At 45.4% G+C, this 22,632-nt stretch overlaps 1 protein-coding gene across 1 annotated transcript in view; it reads left to right on the forward strand.

Moving 5' to 3' along the window:
• Window positions 1–547: 547 nt before the first annotated feature.
• The window catches only part of LOC139050055 (choline dehydrogenase, mitochondrial-like), a 66,408-nt gene continuing 44,323 nt past the window's right edge, over window positions 548–22,632 (forward strand). The window contains exons 1-6 of the mRNA XM_070526204.1: window positions 548–683; window positions 1,876–1,986; window positions 8,871–9,094; window positions 10,876–11,059; window positions 17,442–17,647; window positions 18,439–18,542. Of these exons, the coding sequence (XP_070382305.1) occupies window positions 17,638–17,647; window positions 18,439–18,542 (114 nt within the window). The 5' untranslated portion in view covers window positions 548–683; window positions 1,876–1,986; window positions 8,871–9,094; window positions 10,876–11,059; window positions 17,442–17,637. The remainder of the gene's footprint in view (window positions 684–1,875; window positions 1,987–8,870; window positions 9,095–10,875; window positions 11,060–17,441; window positions 17,648–18,438; window positions 18,543–22,632) is intronic.

Raw genomic sequence — 22,632 nt, forward strand, 5'->3', positions numbered from 1 at the left:
TTGTGGACGATGTAAACTTCACCCGTACCAGCGCATCTTATCTGGCCTTAATTCATCTTAACTGGCCCGACGCCCGCTGCATGGGAAGCCGTCCAGCGCCAAGTGCTAACTCGCCCTCAGTTGACGACACCCCTTTGCTTCTATAGGGGCGCCCGAACGGCCTTGGAGAGAGAAGGGTCCATCCTGGAGCCTTTTATTAATCGCGTCATTGCATTCGACGGGAGGCTAGGAAAACAAGTTGTAAACACCGTGCGAGGAGACGACCGCGTTACGTCAGTTATGCATCGCTCAGGGCTACAGCCGAGACAGAAACTGGTTATGCGCTGGACGTAGCCGCTGCTTTGTTGCAGCGAAGGAGCATGCCCCCATCGAACAAAGGAAACCCTGCGCATGTTAATCGCGTTTGGCTGCGTACTCTTGAGTCAGCAGCTGCCACCGGCGTCCCTGTCTGGGTCTTCGCTACTGCGCCCTTGCTTCGCGTCCGTGAATCCAGAAAAGTCGTGTATGGCGCCAGACGGCTGCAGTGACGGGATAATTTTTTTTCTGTGACTTCGAAGAGACGTTCAGCCCGCAGTTGTTAGCTGGAGCCTGATCGGCCTGAGCTACAGAGTGTGCACGGCAAATCTGAGGACCGTGGGCAAAGATTTCGACTCATTGAAAGAACATGAGGTTCGGTAAAAAAGGTAGGTGATTCCCTCATACCGTCCGAAATTTCAGGTTATTTGTTCATTGCTGTTTACGGCAGTGCCGACCTCTTTACTTTCACTTGTCTGTGTGGTCTTCATTGTGATCTCTGCGCATTTTAGCCTGAAGCGTGGCCGAATCTCTAAGCATTCTTTAGCGAATTTCTTAGTCATATCGAGTGCGTATCAGGAAGTGTTTATTCCTATTAACTTATTACCTTAGTTCCTTCTTCTTTAATTTTGCCATATTAAGTGATTTTTTCAAGAACATTGATGATGGAATTAAGTCTTCTGCGTACAGTCGGCATATTCTAACCTTTCGTCAAAATGAAACAAATGTCACACAATTTCGTACTGTCGATGGCGACAAACACAATCTCCATTGCGATGTATTTATATAGGAGCTCCTGATGTAAAGCTTCCACTTTATTGTTTCTTTGGTGACCCGTGGATTATTCTGATTTTGTTTTTACGTTTGTGGAATGTGTGCGTATATATTATCATGCTATTTCCAAACAAAGAGTTATTTAGTTGTGAGTTCCGCGCTTGCACTGTTTTTCCGTCTCTACCTCGTTGCTTCACGCTGTTCCCTTATAATATGCAAGTTTACGAGCTAAAGCTTTCTGGCATCCATTTATTGGGATCACTAAACTGATCGCCTGACATCAGTCAGTCAATATCACCACTATTAGTTTTAGGCCCACATTATATCTTAAAAAATGAAGCCGACCCCGCTTTAAGGCGTATGCATTTACTTGTAATCATCGGACTGGTGCAAGCTTCCATATATTCATTCTCAAAACATGCAATTCTATACGCCAGCGCTCCACGCGAGTCTGTGATTCCAACCTCTGCTCTAGCGTCTCGGTGATGCATTTCGCGGCAAAGTTGAAGCACGTCTGAGGATTACTGCTGAACTGCGATATTTCGAACACTGACAGGCTGGCTGCCTTAAAATCCAAAATTACAACATCTGTGTGCCTGAGCCATTAACAAAAATATCAGTACATTTTAATTACTATTTCATATTATCACACATTTATCTTCTTCCGTTGTGGCTATACAGAAGCATTGCAAGAAAAATCACACTTTTTTCGTCACTGCATCCCCGCAACAAATTTACGCTATATTTGCTGAAACGTTCGAACTGCTGAGTGCCAACTCTTAACCGCTACATTAACGTTCCCCGCAGAGCTTGTGGTGCTGAACCTCGTGTGCATCGCGACAGCGGTGTTGTGGCATCACCTTCGGCGCTGCCAGGACATACGAATGCCTCCAGATCCTGAGTACGACTACATCGTCGGTATGGTTGATCATGCAGTGATTTCGCCGAATCTAAATTCAGTTACAACTACAAGTTTTAAGGTTAGTCATACCCACTTGCGTATTTCGGAATTTTCGACCTTCGATTCAGCGACGTAGCTACAGCGACGTAGCTACAGCGACGTAGATCACTGCGCGGCCAGTCCGTAAACTAGGCGACGTGGTGAAAAAGTTGCACGGCGGTGCCCGTGATCAAAGCAGCTAACTTGAGTTCAATTTATTGCAATATAGGATCGGTGGTATATCATATTGACCACAAATAAAGATGGGGACAGCGGAAGAAAACACAAAAACGACGCGGGCGGTAACTTCCATCAGATTTACTCACGGCAACCCGTGGCTGTATATAGACAGATAGAACGTGCGCAGAACGTAGCAAACACTTCATTCTTTATTTGCGGTCAATATGACATGCAGTAAACACCAACTAGGCCAAACTGAAGTTTGAAACATGCTCTTTGAAGGACAGCATTATAGTAAAACTACTGTTACAAAAATACTCGTTGACCTAGACTGAAACACGCCGTCTGACAGAAAACGTGTTCCAAAAGTACCTATCAAGAGATGAAAGTCTGTAAACTATATAAAACCTCTAGTAAGTTATAGCCAATGAAGACCATTCTGAGTTTTCGGAGGTGCAATGAAGCTGATATGAGACTGTATGAAGTCTGTTCAGTCTTATTTTTATTCATATTCATCAGCAAATTTTTCCGATTTGTCATTAACGTCAGTCTCCGTGTTTTGTGTTTTCTTCTGTTCCCTCTCTTTTCATCTCGACGCTGAGTAACTGGCTAGAGAACGCGCTGATTCAAGCCGACTTCTTTGCTTCTTGCTTATAATGAATCTATCTCTTTCTCTCTACAGGGGTGTGCGATATACGAAATGTCAAATCGAATACATTTGTTTTGAGTCGGTGTGTCAAGATATTTGCTTCGAGGATTAGATATTGGATTTGTTCGGATAGGGTAAGATATTTTCACAAGGTCGCCTCGGATTACTAGATCATACCATCCTTCAAAAGCGTCAATGCATACACAGTACATTCCCGACCAGCTGCTTCAAAAGAGCCAATTTTAAGCCAACCAGAAGTGGTGGTGGCTTTTCATGTTTTCTGCGGATTTACAAGTTGCCAAGTTGAATGCGCTTCCAAAAATCATTGTAGGTGTTGTAGGAAATAGCTCAATTTTGCCACATTTCCTCTTTTATTGCTTTTTCTAGTGCTAAATGTAGAAAAAAATATTCAATATTCAACTCGAAATTAATAGCTTATAATTTCTTGAAATTTTCGTATTCAATACCTCTCGAAAATAACCCCCCATCAAGAAAAAAAAAACACCAGGCAAATTTCAATCTATGTTACCCTATTCTGCGGTAAGTGTGTCTGATTCATTTCCAACCATTTCCTTTTGAATCTGGTTTTCTAATCTATGCGGAAGTTTTTCCGACAAGCGTGATTGCATGTGAAAAAAAAAAATTCTAGACCGGTATAACCACACGACTCCTTTCCCATTCGAATGCGCCGGGCGCATTCCGATTTGGGCTTATTGAAAAATAGCACGTGTACCTTGGTTTGGTTGCATGTTAAGGAATCTCGCATTTTCCAAATTCACCCGAATTGCCTTGCTGCGGCGTCCTTCATAACCCACTGCGCCAGTGTAGGGACGTTAAACCCCACCATGTCTAGCTTTAACTAAACTGTGGCGTTTAAAGACCATAAGAATGTACAGTGCACGGGGCGCCGTAGTGGAACAGTTCGGATTAATTTTGACAATTTGGGATTCCTTAACATGCATCCAAAGCACGGTACACGTGTGTTTTGGCATTATGCTCCCACTGAACGCGGCCGCCACGCTAGGAATCAAACCCGCGACCTCGTGCCCAGGGGCCGAATTCAGAAAGCTTTTCGTGCGTGAGGGCTCTCCACCATCGGCCAATATTATGTCCGGCTTCGCAATTGGCTGGGGTATGGTCTCACGAACAGTTTTGCGTAAGAACTTTTTTGCGAATACGCAGGCCCAGGGAGCGAATACACAAAGCTTTTGGTTCGTAAGTGCTTTCCGCCATTGGCCACCCGCGTACGTTAACAATATGTTCAACATCAGGATTGGCTGGCACCTGCTTTTATGCTCAATTTATGCGTAAGAACTTTTTTTTATGTATACGGGCCAAAAGTGCAACGCCATAGCCTCTCTTTCACCGCTAACCAACACGCTAACCGCTAGATCAAGATGAGCGAAAACGTAACGGATTCAGTCGTTGTATACTTAGAGAGAGAGAGAGAGAAAGGCAAAGGAAAGACAGGGAGGTTAACCAGAGATTATCTCCGGTTGGCTACCCTGTACTGGGGGAGGGGAAAGGGGAAGCGATAGGTGAGAGGGAGAAGGATTAAAAAAAAAGAAACTACACACACACTCACGTACACACAAACTGTTTCTGTGGGCACTGTCACGCAGCCCGCAAAGGCGTTCCTACTGTGATGTAGTGCACCGTACAATCCTGAGTCACACAGTGAAGTCACAATCTGTCAGAAAGTCCAGTGTCTTTTAAATACCGCAGCAGTGCCTTCATAGCCGATCGCGCTGATGTTCGCGTAGGCCAGTGTCCAAGGATCTTGTGTTCTGACAGTGGGCGCTTGTCCAGTTTGTCTAGGGTGGCTGAGAGGACTGCTCTTTGCGGGTTGAAACGAGAGCACTCACAAAGAAGGTGCGCGATTGTTTCATTGCACCCGCAGAAGTCACAAAGTGGGTTGTCGGACATTCCGATAAGAAAGGAGTACGCATTTGAAAATGCTACTCCAAGCCATAGACGAACTAGAAGGGTACAGTCGCGTCGTGGAAGTTCGGGCGGAATACGGAGTTGTAAAGTAGGGTCCAGGGTATGAAGTCCTGCACTTGTGAAATCGGATGAATTCCACTGAGCTAATGTCAGGTCGTTTGCCAGTACGGCAAGTTTTTTCGCTGCGTCGGCTCTCGAAAGAGGAATGGCAACGCACCTGACGCCGTCATGGGCAGATCGGGCAGCTGCGTCTGCTCGATCATTGCCGTGTATGCCACAGTGACTAGGCAACCACTGATATATGATATCGTGTCCTTTGTCAACTATGCGATGGTGTACTTCTCTGATCTCTGCGACGAGCTGTTCATGTGATCCATGGCGCAGTGCTGAGAGTACACTCTGTAGGGCTGCCTTGGAATCACAGAAGACTGACCATGCATGCGGTGGTTCCTCCTGAATGAAATGGAGAGCCGCACGCAAGGCTACCAGTTCAGCAGCTGTCGTTGATGATACATGCGACGTTTTTAGCTGTATTTCGATGGATCTTGTTGGTATCACCACAGCAGCAGCTGAACTTGCAGATGTGACTGAGCCATCGATGTAAACGTGTACGCGGCCGCTGTGAACCTCATGTATAAGCTGTAATGTGGCCTGCTTCAGGGCAAACGACGGCATGTTAGCCTTTTTAGTGATTCCTGGGATGGTGAGGCGTACTTCAGGTCTGTGCAGGCACCATAAAGGTGTGGATGGTCTTGCTGCAGGCATGTAGTTCATTGGCAATGAGGTGCGATTGGCAACAATCATACGACTGATAGCTGCGTGTGGCCTTTCTGCGGGTAGAGCGGCAAGGTGGTGAGAAGGTAGCCGGGCAACGTGGCGAATATGCACTCTGAGAGCGTCGGTTACCAAGTACGTTGTTATTGGGTGATCTCGAGCTATGACAATCGTTGCCGCTGTAGACGCACACCTCGGAAGGCCGAGACACGTCCTTAGGGCTTGAGCTTGTAGTCCCTGGAGTACACGCAGGTTTGTTTTGCAGGTGTTTCCAAGCACAGGGAGGCTGTATCTTGCGAAGCCGAGGAACAAGGCGTTATAAAGCTGCAGCATTGATCGCACCGATGTGCCCCATGACTTTCCGCCGAGAAACTTGAGGAGATGTATTATTGTCAGCAACCTCTTCTTTAGGTACGAAACGTGCGGGCTCCATGATAGGTCGCGGTCGATAATTACCCCTAAAAAGCGGTGTTTACGTGCATGTGCAACTGCTTGGCCGTTGACACTTGCAGAATAACGCTTCATTTCCTTCCGAGTGAAAGTAACAAGGCAGCATTTCTCTGAAGACAGCTCTAAGTTGTGTTTTCGCAAGTACAGTGATGTTACGGTAGCTGCCTTTTGTAGCCGCGCTCGTACCTGCACTCGTCTTACAGCAGACGCCCAAATGCAGATGTCGTCGGCATAGATTGATACTTGAACTGTGTTGGGCAAGCATCTGACTAGGCCAACGAGCACTAGGTTGAATAGCGTCGGGCTCAACACTCCGCCTTGCGGTACTCCACAGAACGTTTGGTGTTGAGTCGTGGCGCCTTCCTCGGTCATCACGAAGAAATGCCTGTCAGTCAAATAACTGCACAGCCACTGAAAAGTGCGGCCACCGATTCCTGCTTTAATCAGAGCCTCTATAATGGCATAATGTGCTACATTGTCATAGGCGCCTTTTATGTCAAGGAATAATGCCGCAGTGAGTCGTTTCATCCGTTTTTGATGTTGAACATACGCGACCAAATCGATGACATTATCTATGGATGAGCGCCCACGCCGGAAGCCAGCCATAGCATCTGGGTACACGTTGTAGCTTTCCAGGTACCATTCCAGGCGCGTCAAAATCATTCGTTCCATTATTTTGTATACTTAACATTTGTTGTATACTTAACGTCCATTATTTTGTATACTTAACATTTGTTGTATACTTAACGTCCCCGTTTGCCCTCTGGAAAATGTCTTGCATGTAAGGAATAATTCGAATTTTTAGAGCAAGCAGTCCAAAATTATTCAGGTGGGCCCGTATTCACGAAGCGATCCTTACGCTAATTATCTTCGTAAGAAGAAAAAAGTCGCAGTTTCAGCCGGAAGCGAAGCATCGGTTGAGATAGCAAATTAGTGTACATCTATACGAAATAAGGATAGTAGCTTTATTGGCCGTATAAGCTTGTAAACATAAGCGTACTAATTAAATTAACAAGCACAGTGTCACACGCGCACAAGCAAACAAGAACACAACTCGCTCGATGACCGTGGAAACTCGCTGTCAACGTGCTAGAGTGAGGAGGCGCGGCAGCAGCAGAAGCGAGTCAATAGACGTTCGTGCTGCCTCTCGCATCAACGCGACCGAAGCCGCAAAAACACAGCGCACCGCCGATTCTGCACCTGTCGCAGGTGGCTTTCAAGATATTAGCGGCCCGGGAGAGAGCCTGCGGCCGCCCGGGCCGCCCGGACTAGAACCCCCCCTCCCTCTGGAGCCTTGCGCGCGACGGAAGACGGCGGCTTCCTCCCCGCTTTCCTCGCTTCCGTGCGCGAGATTGAGCCGCGATTGCCGGCTCACCTTCGCCTACTTTCGCTCTCGCATACAGCATACGGCGCGCGGCGGCCATATTATCGCCCTTGGACTTTATATAGAAACTTACAGAGACTGCAGCGGCAGAAATGCGTTTGGAGCGTCCATATAATTGCTTTCGCAATAAAATCAGCGAACGTATTATTAGCGAAGGGCCGACCGATCAGAATATGCGCTTATGAACGAACGGATTTGTGAAAGCTGCCCTTGCCCCTTTTCTTAACCATACCTTACCTACAACTGGACTGCTGAAGCTTTTCTTATCGGCCCTCTATACACAAGATTTACAGCTTCAAGGTGGCATGGAATAATTACGTCCACGAAATCACCGCCTTCCCATGTACAACGTCCACGAAATGACCGCCTTCCCATGTACATGTTTATAAACCTTTTCTGACTCGCTATAATCATCGCCAAATCGTACGCACAAAACCTCTGTTCTGTAATAAATTTGCTGATTGGCTGGCGTTCGGGTGCCCGCCGCTCAGGATAGCGATCAATGGGATAACAAGACGTCCGCCGCGGCGATGTCCAATCGCGGATGGTTCTGACATAGGGCAAGCTTATTTAATGCGGCCTCTGGCGCGATACGGTTCCTGCAGGTTAGGCTCCACACGCTGCACAAGATGTCTGTAAAGCTTCCTGTTACTAACTATTATACATGACAATCATTGTAGGAGGAGGAAAGAAAGAGAGAAGGCAGGGATGTTAACCAGAAATGCGACGGGCACTACACTCCGGTCCTGCATTCGCTAAGAAGCTTACACGCTATGGAGTGGTTCACGTGCGGCGAAGAGCCTTGTAGCGAACATATTTGCGAATGCGGCCGGGGAATGTCAAACAGCGCTTACGAACAAAAGCTTTGTCAGTTCGCGGTCCCTCGTGTCATCAGTGATTTCTCGAATTGACCGTCTTATCCGAACCTAGGAGCAAGTGAAAGACGGCCTTCTACTCCAGCGGCGGCTGTGTATGGCGCGGCCGCGCGCGCTTGATCTGGAAAGTGATTTGCCATGAGCACAGTATAAGCCGCGCGGGCCCTAGCTTGAAAGCGATCTGCGATGAGTACAGTCTATAGTGCGCCGAGGGCTCGCAGATTCGTGTGCGCTGTGTTCTCACCGTTTAGTTCGCGTTGAAGCGAGAAGCAGCACCAAGGTCAATTCGCTCGCTGCTTCTGCGGCTCTTCCTCAAGACAGCGTGTTGACAGCGAGTGTTCGCGCTCATCGAGCGAGATGTGTTTATGTTTGCCGGTGCGGGCGTGATGTCATGTTGTTAATTTAGCTAGTAAGCGAATGTTCACGAGTTTATACAGCCGATAAAACTGCTACACTTACTGCGTATATCTGTTATAATTTGCTATCGCAATCGATGCTTCACTTTTCGGGCGAAACTGCGACTTTCTTGTTTGCTTTTTGTTAGCTTGTTTTCGTTGAGTAATCTGGCTTGTTCGTTCCTTTTGACCCGTCTGCACACTTTCGAAGTGGGAGCGGGAACAGCCGGTTCCGTGCTGGCTCGGCGGCTTCTGGACGGCGCAGTCGGGGTGGACGGTAGTCCGGCGCAAGTTCTGCTTGTGGAAGCTGGCCGCGGCGAAGCTCCGTGGTACGCCTCTGTGCCGCTGCTCTCTCTCGCGCTACAAGCGACCTCCATTGACTGGCACTTCGTGACGGCGCCTCAGAAAGACGCTCTACAGTGCTACTACAACCAGGTAACCCTTATCAACCAACGACAGGAGAAAATGCTGTCCACTTCCTTTTTTTAACTTAACACATCTCTGCAAACACCTCCATGTTTTTCTTTCTTCATTTGAGCTCGATTATTGTTTCGTTGATGCCATTCAAGAGGAAGCTTTAGACGGGAGCCAACTCTGATGTCCCATTTTAAGTATGAGAAACGTAAGACGGCTTCCATTTGATACCCGTTCAAAAGATTTGAATTCAATTTTCTGCATTGCTAAATATATCGACTGCTGGATAGATAATTGCTGCATAAGGCCGCAGAGTTACTGCAAAAATTGACCAATAATGGGCAAATAAACAATATGGAAGCACTAAGTTTACAGCTCCGTAAATGTGCCCCAAGAAAGATCTCACATTCCTGTAAATTATTTGTTGGGTAGTCCAAAGAGAACAAATATGACTTATTAACTTACAGATTGGGTCAAATTATAATGTTTACGCGAGTTCTGCAAAGAACCTACTCACAATTTGTTCTGTACTTCGGAGCGTAGCATATGAATTCTGTTGGCTTTAGAAGTCCCAATAAATGCAATTTACTATGTGTATCTTTTTTATTGCTGAGTACCAAGGCTATAAAATTATGTATCGAAAATTTTAAACTTTCTGCAACGTCTGTAAAACAGTTGTTGGCTCAAATAAAAGGAGATCTTCTGCCAACAGTTACTACATTTTAATATTTTCTATTACATTCAACATACCTAATCGAATTAAGTTCAGAGTACAGTGAAAAAAACTGTATTTCATTTATAAGATATTAAGATACAGTTCCCATGGTAACGCGTTCTCTTAAGTTAGATCATTTAGGAACCATCTGTTTTATTTGTACTGTGAGGGCCACCTTCGCAATGATGTCAATACCCGAAACAGTACCGGTGTTAACCTCGGAAACAACCGCACAAGCCGTAAAACTGCTTAATTGAGTAATTTAGCCAAGTGAATAGTCTAGTCACTATAGCTAAACAAATATCACTGTCATCCGCAAAGCTAGAACTCATTTTGATTACTCTATAGAACAATGACCCAAGTGACACAACTTTGGATTATTATTAATATTATTATTATTATTATTACGTAGATAGATAGATAGATAGATAGATAGATAGATAGATAGATAGATAGATAGATAGATAGATAGATAGATAGATAGATAGATAGATAGATAGATAGATAGATAGATAGATAGATAGATAGATAGATTAACAATGGTGAGCGAGGTTGGTGTGCCACTGCACAAAATGGACTAGCATGTAAGCGAGACGCCTCGTTTGAAGTGCAAGCTCCTCATGCTTTTTTAAACTGAACGCCTCCGCAGACTTAGGATTGTCTAGGTGCACTGTCGGACACGCACACAACTAACCACGTCACGTGAGCCGCCTGCTCTCCCTTTGTCCTAAGTTCGCGATTGAGCCCAAACACTCGACGGTGGAGCCGCTCTCATTGGTTCAAACGGCTATCACGCCAGGCACGTGAAGCTGAGGAAGCCCAGTGCGTCACCGAAGGTGTCGACGTAATCACCTCCTGTTAGCAAGTTCCTTGAAAAATCCCGTTAAAGCGGGCCGCCTCTTTTCTCAAGGAACATTCTTTGCGTTTGGTTAATTCTCGCACGGAAGGAGGGTTTTGGTATTCTTAGCGCTTGTGTGTGTCCCACTTACTATCCCCGTCTCTAAATGCGCTCAAACAATCCAAATTATGTCTTACGAACAAAGCCGAACGTCAACGCTCCTCAGCGGACGATCGCAATTGAACGCAGAGTTTGCGGTGGCCCCGTGGGAAAGCATTAGGCGGCAGCTCCAACCTCTACTGCATGATCCACTCCAGACCCACCACTGAGGATTGGGAAGAGTGGAATCGGCGCTGCCCGACGTGCGGATTCCGGGCTGAACGCGTGGCCGCCCTCTACCGCAAGCTGGAGTTCCCAGTTGGTGACGGACACGGTATACGGGATAGTCGCATGCCATTCGGCCGCGCTCTGTTTATTGCCATACTCCTAGGAAATTTACTACATACTGTTCATACTGAGAATATGCATGGTTCTTATTTTCTGAAGTGAAGGGGGGAAAACGAGAACTTAAACTACTAAACGGCTTGCAAATAAACGCCCCGTGGCACCGATAGCAGCTGCAGATTCTTCCTCGCTAAGGTTTTCCAGCGACGTGTTCATGAGGCTCCTTGCTGTTGCTATACGCTTTTCTGGCGATAAAACTAGCATTCTGCGTTTTCGGATAAATCTGAAACACTTGGGAAAACCCTGGCTGGTAACGATTCTATTGAATTCGGAATTATTCTTAAAACTCCGATTCTTAGGGACTGTAGCCTTAAAATAATCGAGAATGGCTTTTGTTCCTCAGACTTGCCCATGCATTTCACCGTGAAACCCATAATACATCGCATCGTTAGAAAAAAGTTGCACGCCACACGCCAACAAACCTAGTTGGAGATGCAAAACATATTCTAAGCGAGTTTCCTTGGTTTAGATTATATTCCTGTATCTCCAGCTCGCATTCGGCCACGCTGCGCGTGCTTTCGTCTTTGCCAGAACACGCCTTGAACACGCGCAGGCCCCTCCTAGATAAATGCTAGGAGCGTCTCCTTTGTGATGGGGCGGTGGGTGGCACCACTAAGCTTAAGTTTTATGCTTATTTGTCAAATTTTGTAGCTGTCTAGGCTTAAAATTCGCTCTCAAACGAAGCGATAGTTTGAAACCAAAGTAGAGGTTGCTGTGCTTTCAGTCTATAATAAATTTGATTTTTAAGTTTCTTTATTGTATGCTTCACATTGTTGAGGAGGAAAAGCGATCGGACGCTGTTGTTTCGTCTCGGAAGTACTACCGCACAGTGATTGATAAGCGGAATCGTGCTGCCGAAAGGAACGTTGCCAGTGGACTACAGTGTAACAGCGCTTCATTCTGGCATTGAATGAAAATGATAAACCCTAACGTAAAAAGTGATTCGAGACTTAAATCCGAGACTTATTTTCCATTGTTTGTCCTCGTTACACCGGATAAGAATTATGTGCCCCCACTTGCAGCAGACGTTTTGCACATCAGGCATATGATGCGAAAGTTGTTGAGCCAATAGCGTTCTGGCGTATGCATGCATGCTCTCGACTGGCCTCTCATTTCATGTTGTGCATTGTATCTCCAAGCGTTGTCAGTATCTAGTGCGAACGTCGAAAAGACGCTCTCTTATGTTCCGTGCCATGAACAAGAAGGAGCGTGCCACAGTTGCGGATGCGAATATTAGAAAATGTGCTTGTACATATTACTACAAGCTGTAACCAGCGACCATGATTCTGGTACCAGTTGCTCAGTAAAGCTTTTTAGTAATAACAATGTTTTCTTGTATTAGAGAATAGTTGCTGAATTAAAAAAAAATCAATAAAGCCCGAAAAACTCCGATTTTGGAACAAGTGCTAAATTGAAACGCACCGAAAAACTACGAATTTATTTTAAAATGCGAATTCCGACAAACACCCTGTGAGTTAGCTCAAAAATAAACTTCGAAAACGTACAACCCTATATAACCTTAAGCACAACGCGGCTGTTGGTGGCATTCTTTCATATTATGTGGGGTCCATGTCCTTTGCACCTGTTTTTAAAATCCTAAATCATTCCCACCTTATTCAGCTTTCTGTTGCTTTAACCGTATGCTAAACCTCGAGGCCGGGCGTGGAAATAGCCATCTACTGTCAAATGTAGCGCCGCGGGTCTGCTTCTGTCGCCTTGTTCTTCAGTCTTGCGATGAGATTTCATCGATGGCGCACTGAACAACGCACCTAGAGATTTCAGGTTTCTCTTCTTAAAGACGGCGCTGGCGCGGTGCTGGCAGTTCCAGCAAGGCTATAAATATGCCTGGAGCCAACATCCTCCTGCCCCTCCTTCTCGGAGATATCTCATAATTTGTCTGCAAAATGACTTCAAAGAATGCATGGACTATACAGTTAGTGTGCCCTTCCCGTTTACTGTAGTACAGCCACATTGTTTACAAGATTAACGCGCAAGTTCGCCTCCATTATAATTGCTTCTGGGCATCGTTGGCCCTCGTTTGGGGCCCCTTTAGGATCACTTTCTACTACGAGGACCTTGTTCACATTCCGGAACACAAAATTCAGAATGGCGCTAATGACTATATTAGTACGCTTGCACTAGACTTCTCTCTCGCCATTGTCAGTTATTTATAATTTACGACTGTTATGAATGTTGATTAAATATCAAGACAACTTTCGAGACAAACAACCATGGTAGTTGTAAAATGTAGCAAAATTTATGGCAAGGCATGGGCTCAAGTGAAAAGTTAGAATAGACAGACGTAATTTTGTGCAAGGTCAAAAGAGAAGAATAAACGAACTGAAGGCCCCGTCTTGTCGGTATCTTCTTGTCCCTTTTCCTTCCCTTGCGCTCAGCCTTAGAAAATGGGCCAACCAACTTCATAAACCAGATCCGTCCTTCTCCGTTTGTGTTGTTCAGCTCTAGAGATTATTTTGCGAGTAAATTAGGAGCATTTGTAAAAGGTTCTTAGCAGAGAACATCAACACTAAACGCGCTTGTGCAACACCTTACTGAGAAACTGGCCCCCATGTTCAAACAAATCCTACTTCTGCCATTGATTGCCAGTTAGGATGAAGCTTTAACTCGAGGCCCACTGCAATTTCTCTATTCAAATACACGTAAAACGCACAAATGCTCACATGAGACAACCGCTCGACCGGCTCGCATGAAATTTGTTGCAACTCAGACAGTTAAGCTCTAGCAACTGTAGTAAATGTAATTTTGATTTAGGAGCTCACACTTTTTGAAGAAATTGCCGAAAATCGGCAAGCTTAAAAAAAAGTTCATGACGATTACGAATCACAATTCTGTACTAAACACCGATAACGCAGTTCTGTTGGCTCCATCTGTAAAGCATCTGAAGCAGACAAATTCGATACATCTTAAAGTAGGTTTGTGCAAGTATCAATCTTTGTGTTAGTAATTAGTAATTTAGTGTCGAATAAATCCGAAGCGATTAGTTCGAGTAGTTCTGGGATTTACACCAAGCACTGAAGCAACAGCGAATAATTAAAAAATCTGGACAAATAAAGATCCTTGCAATGAATTGGAAGCAGTTTCATGTCTGGAACCAATCTTTCTTTCTTCTTTTTCATGGTACTGTTATTTCTGTCGTATCTTTATGCAAAACTACAAGATAAGCAATATTACAGAGCCAGCAGTACAGAGAAGCTTTTCACAAAGCTTAGCGTTCGTAAGTGTTGTTTGCCATTAGCCGGCCGCCTTCGCATATTGTATGTCCATCCTCTCGATAGACTGGCGTATGCTCATGCGAATAATTCAAGCGCAAGTACTGTTTTGTGAATACATGAATTGAGTATTGACTTTTCTTCAGTGTTGTGGTTCGATGCTGAGTCGAAGCAGCTCTATTCGCAGCGGCTGTACGGCTCTCTTAAAGCCAACAAAACATGGCCAACGAAATCGAGAGTACAGGTGTCAACCTGAATGGCACCGAATTTTTTCAAGCCTGCCATTTTTCAAACACTGTGAGCGCGGATCACGTAAAAAAAAAATCGAACGAGACACCGTGCGGTGTTCGAAACTTCCGTCGCCGTTATAAATTAGTTGGATAGGGAACATGGCCGTGCCACAAGGATGTTCGAATAATCGAGCAGGTCCTAAAATCAGCCGGCGCACAGTCAGCAACTGTAATTGTTCGTCTTGGACTTGTCTTGACCACGAGCCATGTTGACGGCAATACGACTTTCTTACCAAAGCCGGAACTGTCGAGTGTACGTGTTTTGACATTCATAGTCCTTCGTTTCGAATACTTTTCAAATTCCGAATAGTCCAATAGAAACCGAAGCGAATATAGAATAGCATATATTCGATCAAATATTTGAAAATATCGATTATTTGGACAAGCGTGGCATACAGCTCACGTGTAATTGTTACAATGTTTACGAGGGTGTTGCGAAAGTCGTTCCTACAGATCAGTGATGTATTACCGAGTGGCACGTTACGCATCGATTCTGTCCGCTTGGACGCCTCTATATTTGAAGCTTACAAGTATGCGATATTGTTATCTATGACTGAGTTACAGAGGCGAAATTTAACACTTGAATTTCTGCTTAATTTTGCAAATTTCAGCAATTATTGCAAAACAATTCACGGCCTAAATAAAAAAATCAGCTTGCTATTCACTAGAAGTTCGCTTATTTTTTGAAGTACAATAAACCTCCTCAAGTTCGGTGCTGGTGATGCCTTGCAAAAGTATTCCTCCATTCCCATCTATTTCCTGAGGTGCTCACGAGGTAATGTTTCCTCTTAAGTGCATTTGCAAATTAACGGGCTTTTTTCGAGTTTATGAAATTAAGAGTGCCTTGGGCGATCTTTAAAAATCAGCGGTCGCACAAATGTCACGATTAGGATTCTGCAAACGAGTATGGTTGCTGCGCAGAGCTGCAAAACAAAATTGGTTTGATTATTCATCGTGTAATCAATTGTATAACGTAATTACTCATTGTGTAATCAGTTATGACTGTCTAGACTAGCAGATTACTGTACGTTTTGAAAGCAAAACTACATTTTGAAGCAAGCTGTAAGTGCCAGTAAATGTTGACAACATGTAAAATTATGAAAGGAAACATGCATTTTCTTTTACTTGATAAAGGCGCGGAAGGAAGAAAGAATATCCAGAGCAAATGAGTAAGCGTAATTTCAACTTACCAACTATTCAGCCATGTTTCTGCACAGTGGTTCTGCTTCTTTCTACATTCCTTTGGGTAGAAAAAGGAATGCTTTTGATATTTACATGTCCTTTCTTTCGCTGCTTCTCTGCGTGGGCCCAAGAGACCACATTTGCTTTTCCCCCACGAACACCAAAATACGTATTGATTTGAAGGAACAGGAGCTCATTTTAATGTTGCCCAGAAGGACCAGGAAGTGAGCGATCGATAAATGAACTCGCCGACTCTCGCAAACATCGTTCTTTGCTTGGTTTAATGAATATTTTATTGCTGAGGAAGAAAATTTTCTTATCTCGCTTTTTCTATGACGCGAACAAACTTGGGACAGCGTGACACGTTTGTGCGTGTAATCAGTTGTCTCAGGTTATTAAGCCTGGGCACAATGCTACCAGTTTGTTTTGTTGGTTGTCTTCGTGCTAGAGTTTCGTTTCATAAGTCTTTGGAAGATGATTTTTTGTGATAAGCGTTGGTACTCACAAATAAGTAGAACGAGCATGGAACATTATATCAACAACTGTAATAATTTCGGGCGGTGATTGCCTGAAGAGCCACCTGAGAGCTTAGCCTGCAGGTGATTTTTATTCCTACTCCTACAGTCAACCAAGGTGCGCTTTGCTCACGCTAACCACTGTAATGTCGAAACTAACCATATAACAATCTACCAGAAGCATGAGAAAGTTTTATTCGGAGGACTGAAGTTTTTCTCTTTTTCAGAATATAGCAAGGTCGGCATCAAGTGTGCACAGAATAACTAGTTTTCTGTAGCTCTATTCTTCCGAGAGAATAAGGGACTGAAGTGACAAAGCTTTTGATTTTTAAGTGTTATTCACCATTGGCTGGCCGTTTCCACAAATAGTTGATCCCTGCGTTGCCACACGTCACGACCTCCCTTTTTGCAGTGCGGGTTTTCACCGGATTGCCGTTGTTATGAAGCCGACGCTTGGCCCAAGCTGCACTTAAATTACTGAAAATTTCTCGAACGTTGTTGCGAATTCTAAAGCGAAGGAGGCGTGTCTGATAGATCGTACGCGCGTCGCGAATAGTACTCTACATTCTCGAACGAACTCGAGCGCCAGCAATTACTCTGCACAGAATGAAAGGCGAGTCACGTATAAGAAGCGGACGCAGTTGACCCGCGAGGTCAGACTCGATCACTGACGAGCGTGCTTGCTGCTATCTTCGTTATTTGTGTGCTATTTGTCTTTCCGGGGACACACACGCACGCACGCACGCACGCACACACGCACACACACACACACGCACGCACGCACGCACACACGCACACACACACACACACACACAAACACACACACACACACACACACACACACACACGCACACACGCACGCACGCGCGCACGCACACAATGCTGACGCTATAACTGTTCTGAAGAGCAGATGTGAGCCAGTCGTGATGTTCGGCATTCTATTATATAGCGAAGGCGGCCGGCCAACGGCAAACGGCACTTACGAACTAAAATCTTTGCGCAAACCAACGATAACTGCACGCACTTCACGCGCTTGCCTTGCTTCCTTTTCGTTGTTGTAATGTCATGTCCTGCTCTTCCTCGCTTGTCTTTAGACATTGCAAGACAGAGTGTTTTGATCCACCCGTAACACAGTCCTGAGCAACAACCGGGTATTTGGGGATAGCGGACAGGACCCCCGACGCGAGAATTCCGGTGACGGACAACACCTGCAGCACCTCGGAGATATGCTCGGCGCTGAAGCAGGCGGCTGAACACATAGGGCTCGGCCTCGAGAAGGAAGAAAATCAGATGCAACAGAGTAAGGCATTGGCTTACTTTGCTAGTTTTCTTTCCTCTTATACTCCTATAATGCGTGCAAGGAGGTGTTTAAGCTGGTAGCAGGTGCCGGTATCAATTTTTTAAAAACATTTTTAAACTAAGAACGCTTTTAACATCTTTTTTTTGTTTTAAACATATTTTTAAAGAATCTCGAATATTGTACTTGACACCAATGACACAGGAATATCGGCGAATTCGCTGAGCTTTTTTTCTTCTGTCGTTGACAACCATCAATGCAATTGCTAGGTGTTCTTACTATGGAAACACGCACGAATGTCGAGCAGCTGCAGTGGAATGGAGGAGATTGAGTTTAGCATATCATGTCTATTAGTGAACACAGCCCAGGTAGACAAACAATCTTTAATTAATTTCTTGCAAGCCTTTCGCTCTCGGCCCACACCCCAGAGTTTGATCCTATGGTGCATTGCAGCTGCCTAGGAATTCCATTTACTATCGGGACTCAATTTCACATCATTATTACAGAAACCACTTGTCGGCAGGAAATGGCGCTTATAGCAATTCGGTACCAGTGTCCTTCATATTTATGTACTTCGCGAATGGGATGAAAAAGGCGCTCAAAATACATTTTTGATTTCGTTATCCTAGTCTCTTCCCGAAATGAATTATGGCAGAAATGAATGAGGATTCGCCAGAATTAACAGTAAAATAATACTAATGTTTGTTTTGAGAAAGTATTCAAGGTTTCATCTTCATTGTGAGCAGCAGTTTCAAACCAGCTGCATTGACTTGTACCTTTTTTTCTTTCTTCAGGCAATGTGTACAAGGGAAGAAAGTGGACCACATATGATCTATACATTAAGCCTGCTCTAAACAACCCAAGATTGAGAATTATGACCGGTGCGCATGTAAGCAAGGTAAGAACCATCAGTAACAGTGGTGACAAAGCGAGTCGCAGAAAACTAGGTGGTGATTTTACTTGTTGGCTGGGGTTTTCCATAGTCTTATACAAGAAAAACTTGAGCGCTATTTCGCAAAGCTTTTCATTCGTAAATGACCTTGGTCATTTGCCAGCTGCCATCGCGAACAATATGTCCACCATAATGATTGGCTGTCATATGCTTTGGCTAAAAGTTTTGCGTATGAGTACTTTTTGTGAATAAGGGCCCGCACGTACGAGGTTCTTAACGAAATGGGTCTTCATTCTTGCCATTCCATGCATCCGACATATACCTTGTCAAATATTTACAGCGTTAATGTTACGAGCGCAGTGGCTATCACCACGGTGCATAGCGCCGATCCGATGGCGTTTACGCGGCCTGTATTGCATTACGACCACTGACTGTTCGTGCCATGGATCGCCTCCCAGAGCCGTGGCCTGAATTACGAACAAGGAGCAGAATTAACAAAACCTTTCGCTCGTAAATGCTCGTTGCCATTGCCAGAGCACCTTCACTAATAGTATGTACAGCAATGGGTTTAGCTTGTATTTGCTCTTAAAAACAATTATAGCGCAAGAGTTTTCTGTGAATACGAGCCAAGAAACTTTGAGATTTAGGCCTCTTGAAAGTGCGACACTGACATCGTAAAAAAATGCTAAAATATGAGCAGTTGGTAGCAGGATTCCGCGCTATGTGACGGATTTTTTTATCGAAGTGCCCTTTTGTTGATACCTTTCTAAGAGAGAGAAAAAAATATGTCACAGTGTTGCCCGAAACGCGAAGTATCAATTGTGATAGCAAATTAGTGGCCATCAATACGAAGTAAGGATAATAGTTTTATACAGCCGTGTAAACTTCTAAACGTAGGCATACTAACTAAATTATCAAGCATGGTGTCACGCGCGCACAAGCAATCATGAACATATCTTGCTCGATAACCACGGAAACTCGCTGTCACAAAGCTGGAGTGAGGAAGAGCGGCAGCAGTTGCATGCCAATTGACCTTTGTGCTGCATCTCGCATCATCGCCAGCTAAGCCACGGAAACACAGCGCGCAGCAGATGGCTTTCAATATACAGTGGCCGGCCGGGCGCTAGCGGCCTCCAGCAGTATATGCGCCCCCCCTCCCTACTCTCCCCCCGTAGCCTCGCGCGCGACGGTAAACGGCACGCTTGCTCCCCGCTTCCCTCCCTTGCGTGCACGAGATTAAGCCAAGATCGCCGGCTCACCCTCACACGCTTTCACACGCACTAGAGCATACGACGCGCAGCGACGATGTTATGGCACTTCGACTTTATACGGAAGCTCACGGTGACGCCGACGGTGACGGCAGAAATGGGCCTGAAGTGTCCATATAATTGACATCGCAATAAAATAATTGATGCTGTTTAATGTCTCAAAGAAACACGCTGGCTGTGAGAGACGCCGTAGCGGGGTGCTGCTGATCAAGTTTGACTACCTGGACTCTCCAACGATTACCCAAAATACAATACATGAGCGTTTCTACATTTCGGCTCAGTGGAATTCAGACGCCGAAGCCGTGAATTTTGATCCCGATAGCGCGCGCTCAGCAGCACGACACCTTCATCGCTGAGACGCGACAGGTCATTCAGATTACTTTAAATCAGAAGCTTGCGAGTGTAACTGTACCACACGTATGTAATCGGCGATCTCCTTAAACATATGATGTTCACCACGGGAGCAATTGAAGTTCACCGAAGACAACGACATCTCGATGTCGCATTTCATGCATTGGTGACTGCGCATTATGGCAGTCGTTCGGGGGGGTCCTACTTCTTGTTGCCCTTGGACTAGGGCAAAATTGTAAAAATGGCGTGTTCTCGTAGCTTTTCTTCCTTGTATCATGATGGTAGTTATGTTTCTACAGCTATCAAAACATCGAGACCCGAATTCACATAATGTGCTTATGCTAGAGCGCTTCGTGTAAGAGCAGACTGCGACCAATCGTCGTGTACGTTGGACATATATCAGCGAACGCAATTGCCCAAGAGGAAACAGCACTTAAACCTGCCGCGGTAGCTCTGTGGCTATGGCGTTGCGTTCCTGAGCTCGAGGTCGTTGGTGCAATTGTGGCCGCGGCGGCCGCATTCCGTAGGAGGCGAAGTGAAAAAAAAAACGCTTGTGTACTTAGATTTAGGTGCACATAAAAGAACCCTAGGTGGTAGTAATTAATCCGGAGGCCCCCGCTACGGCATGCCTCATTATCAGGTCGTGTTTTTGGCACGTAAAACCCCCAAATTTTTTTAGGAAACAGCATGCACTTACGAACGAACAGCTTTGCGAATTTTCCCTCGGATTCCTCATTTTGCCATCGTGTTCGGATTCGGTTCTTGGCCACAATATCGACGACCCTTACGTTCTATCCTTGAATTCAACACTCGTAAACTTGGCGACTGCTTCAAGAAAGTGCGCCACTCTAAGTCTATGGATACACTCAAACGAGCGCGCGCGCGCCGTGTTTCCAACGGCCCACACTTCACGCAACAAGCGGCTCCTTTTGCAGTGTGTGGGAACTGCGGCAGCCTGATGCTTGACGTTGGCAGAGGCAATCAATACTGGGAGCCACTTGTTCGATCGTTGTCTGAGGCACGCTCCTAGTGGTCTGTTGCATAGTACACACCAGCGAGCAAAGGTTTCGATACCGCAGCAGCAGCAGAAAAAAAAGGGAAAAAACAGGGCCTATGTTCACTAAAAGCTGTGACGCTGAAACTGTACGCAAGAAAAAAATATTCAGCAAATCCTATTGCTTGATAATTAGCGAAGGTAGCCGGGCAGTGCTAAAATGCACTTACGAACGAAAAGCTTCGAGAATTCTGCACCATGGGCAAAATTCACGAAGATTTTTCTTCTTAAGCCTTGTTTACATTGACCTACATAATAATGAATAAATAAAATTTCCAACGCAAGATTGGCTGGCATCTTCTTTTACGAGCAACTTTAGTGTAAGTACGTTTTGCGAATACGGGACCAGCTCCACGACGTGAGAGAGAGAAAGAAACGAAAAGGGCAAGTTAGGGAGATTAACCAAAGACTAGCCCGGTTGGCTGCCCTAAATTGTGGAGGAATAAAGGTTAAAAATAGATAAGAAGGAGAGAGAAGAAAAATAATACAGAGTCGGTCACTAACAGCGTTAGTCGCAGAGTAATGTCCACTGTCACAAGCGCTCTTGCAGTCCAGCAGTCTTGAAGAAGTACACAAGTGCTTTTGTGGCCTTTTGCATGCAAGAATGCATAGACCATGGTCCCAGGATCTTTTCCTCCGAGAGCACTCTATTACCTAAGCGGTTGAGTTTAGCTTATAGAGGACATCGTTGAGCGTCAAAGGATGGGCAATGACATAGAAGGTGCTCTAGAGTCTCATCGCACCCGCACAAATTGCACGCCGCACTGTTGGTTGTTCCTATTAGGAATGAATAGGCATTTCTAAATGCGACGCCCAACCACACGCGACACAGCAAAGTTGTTTCGCGACTGGAGAGTCCAAGTGACAGGCGAAGTCACATGTTAGGGTTGAGAGTGCAAGCGTGAGTTCGTGAAACTCAGTGAATTACATCGGAGAAGTGTGATGTGGTGAGCAAGTGATTAAATTTGCCGCCCAGCATCCGTTCCTGAGAGTGGTATAGGAACCTGAGGATATTTTTGATGTGGCGATCAAGCAGCTTCATCCGCACTGTCATTGCTGACAATTCTGCAGTGGCTCGGCAACCATTTAAATACAATGTCGGGTCCTTTCTTGAGCGCGTGGAGAGGAGCGTGCCTTATTTCGTACAGTAGCTCGCGTAACCCATGACGTAGGGCAAACTGCAGAGTTTGTAGGGGTGCTTTAGAATCGCAGAAAATGGCCCCCAACGATTTGGTGGCTGGTAGAGTGCGTAATTGAGTGCACCTTGAAGAGCCGCAAGTTCTGCTGCTGTCGACGTAGTATTGTGCGAATATTTAAACCGCAAAGAGACGGCAAGCGATGGAACAACTAGTACTGCTCCGGTAGAGCTGTTGTAATTGGTGGAACCGTCCGTGTAAATGTGTATGTGGTCTAAATAAGACTC

Source organism: Dermacentor albipictus, chromosome 1 (assembly GCF_038994185.2).
Source record: "Dermacentor albipictus isolate Rhodes 1998 colony chromosome 1, USDA_Dalb.pri_finalv2, whole genome shotgun sequence".
Lineage (NCBI taxonomy): Eukaryota > Metazoa > Arthropoda > Arachnida > Ixodida > Ixodidae > Dermacentor > Dermacentor albipictus.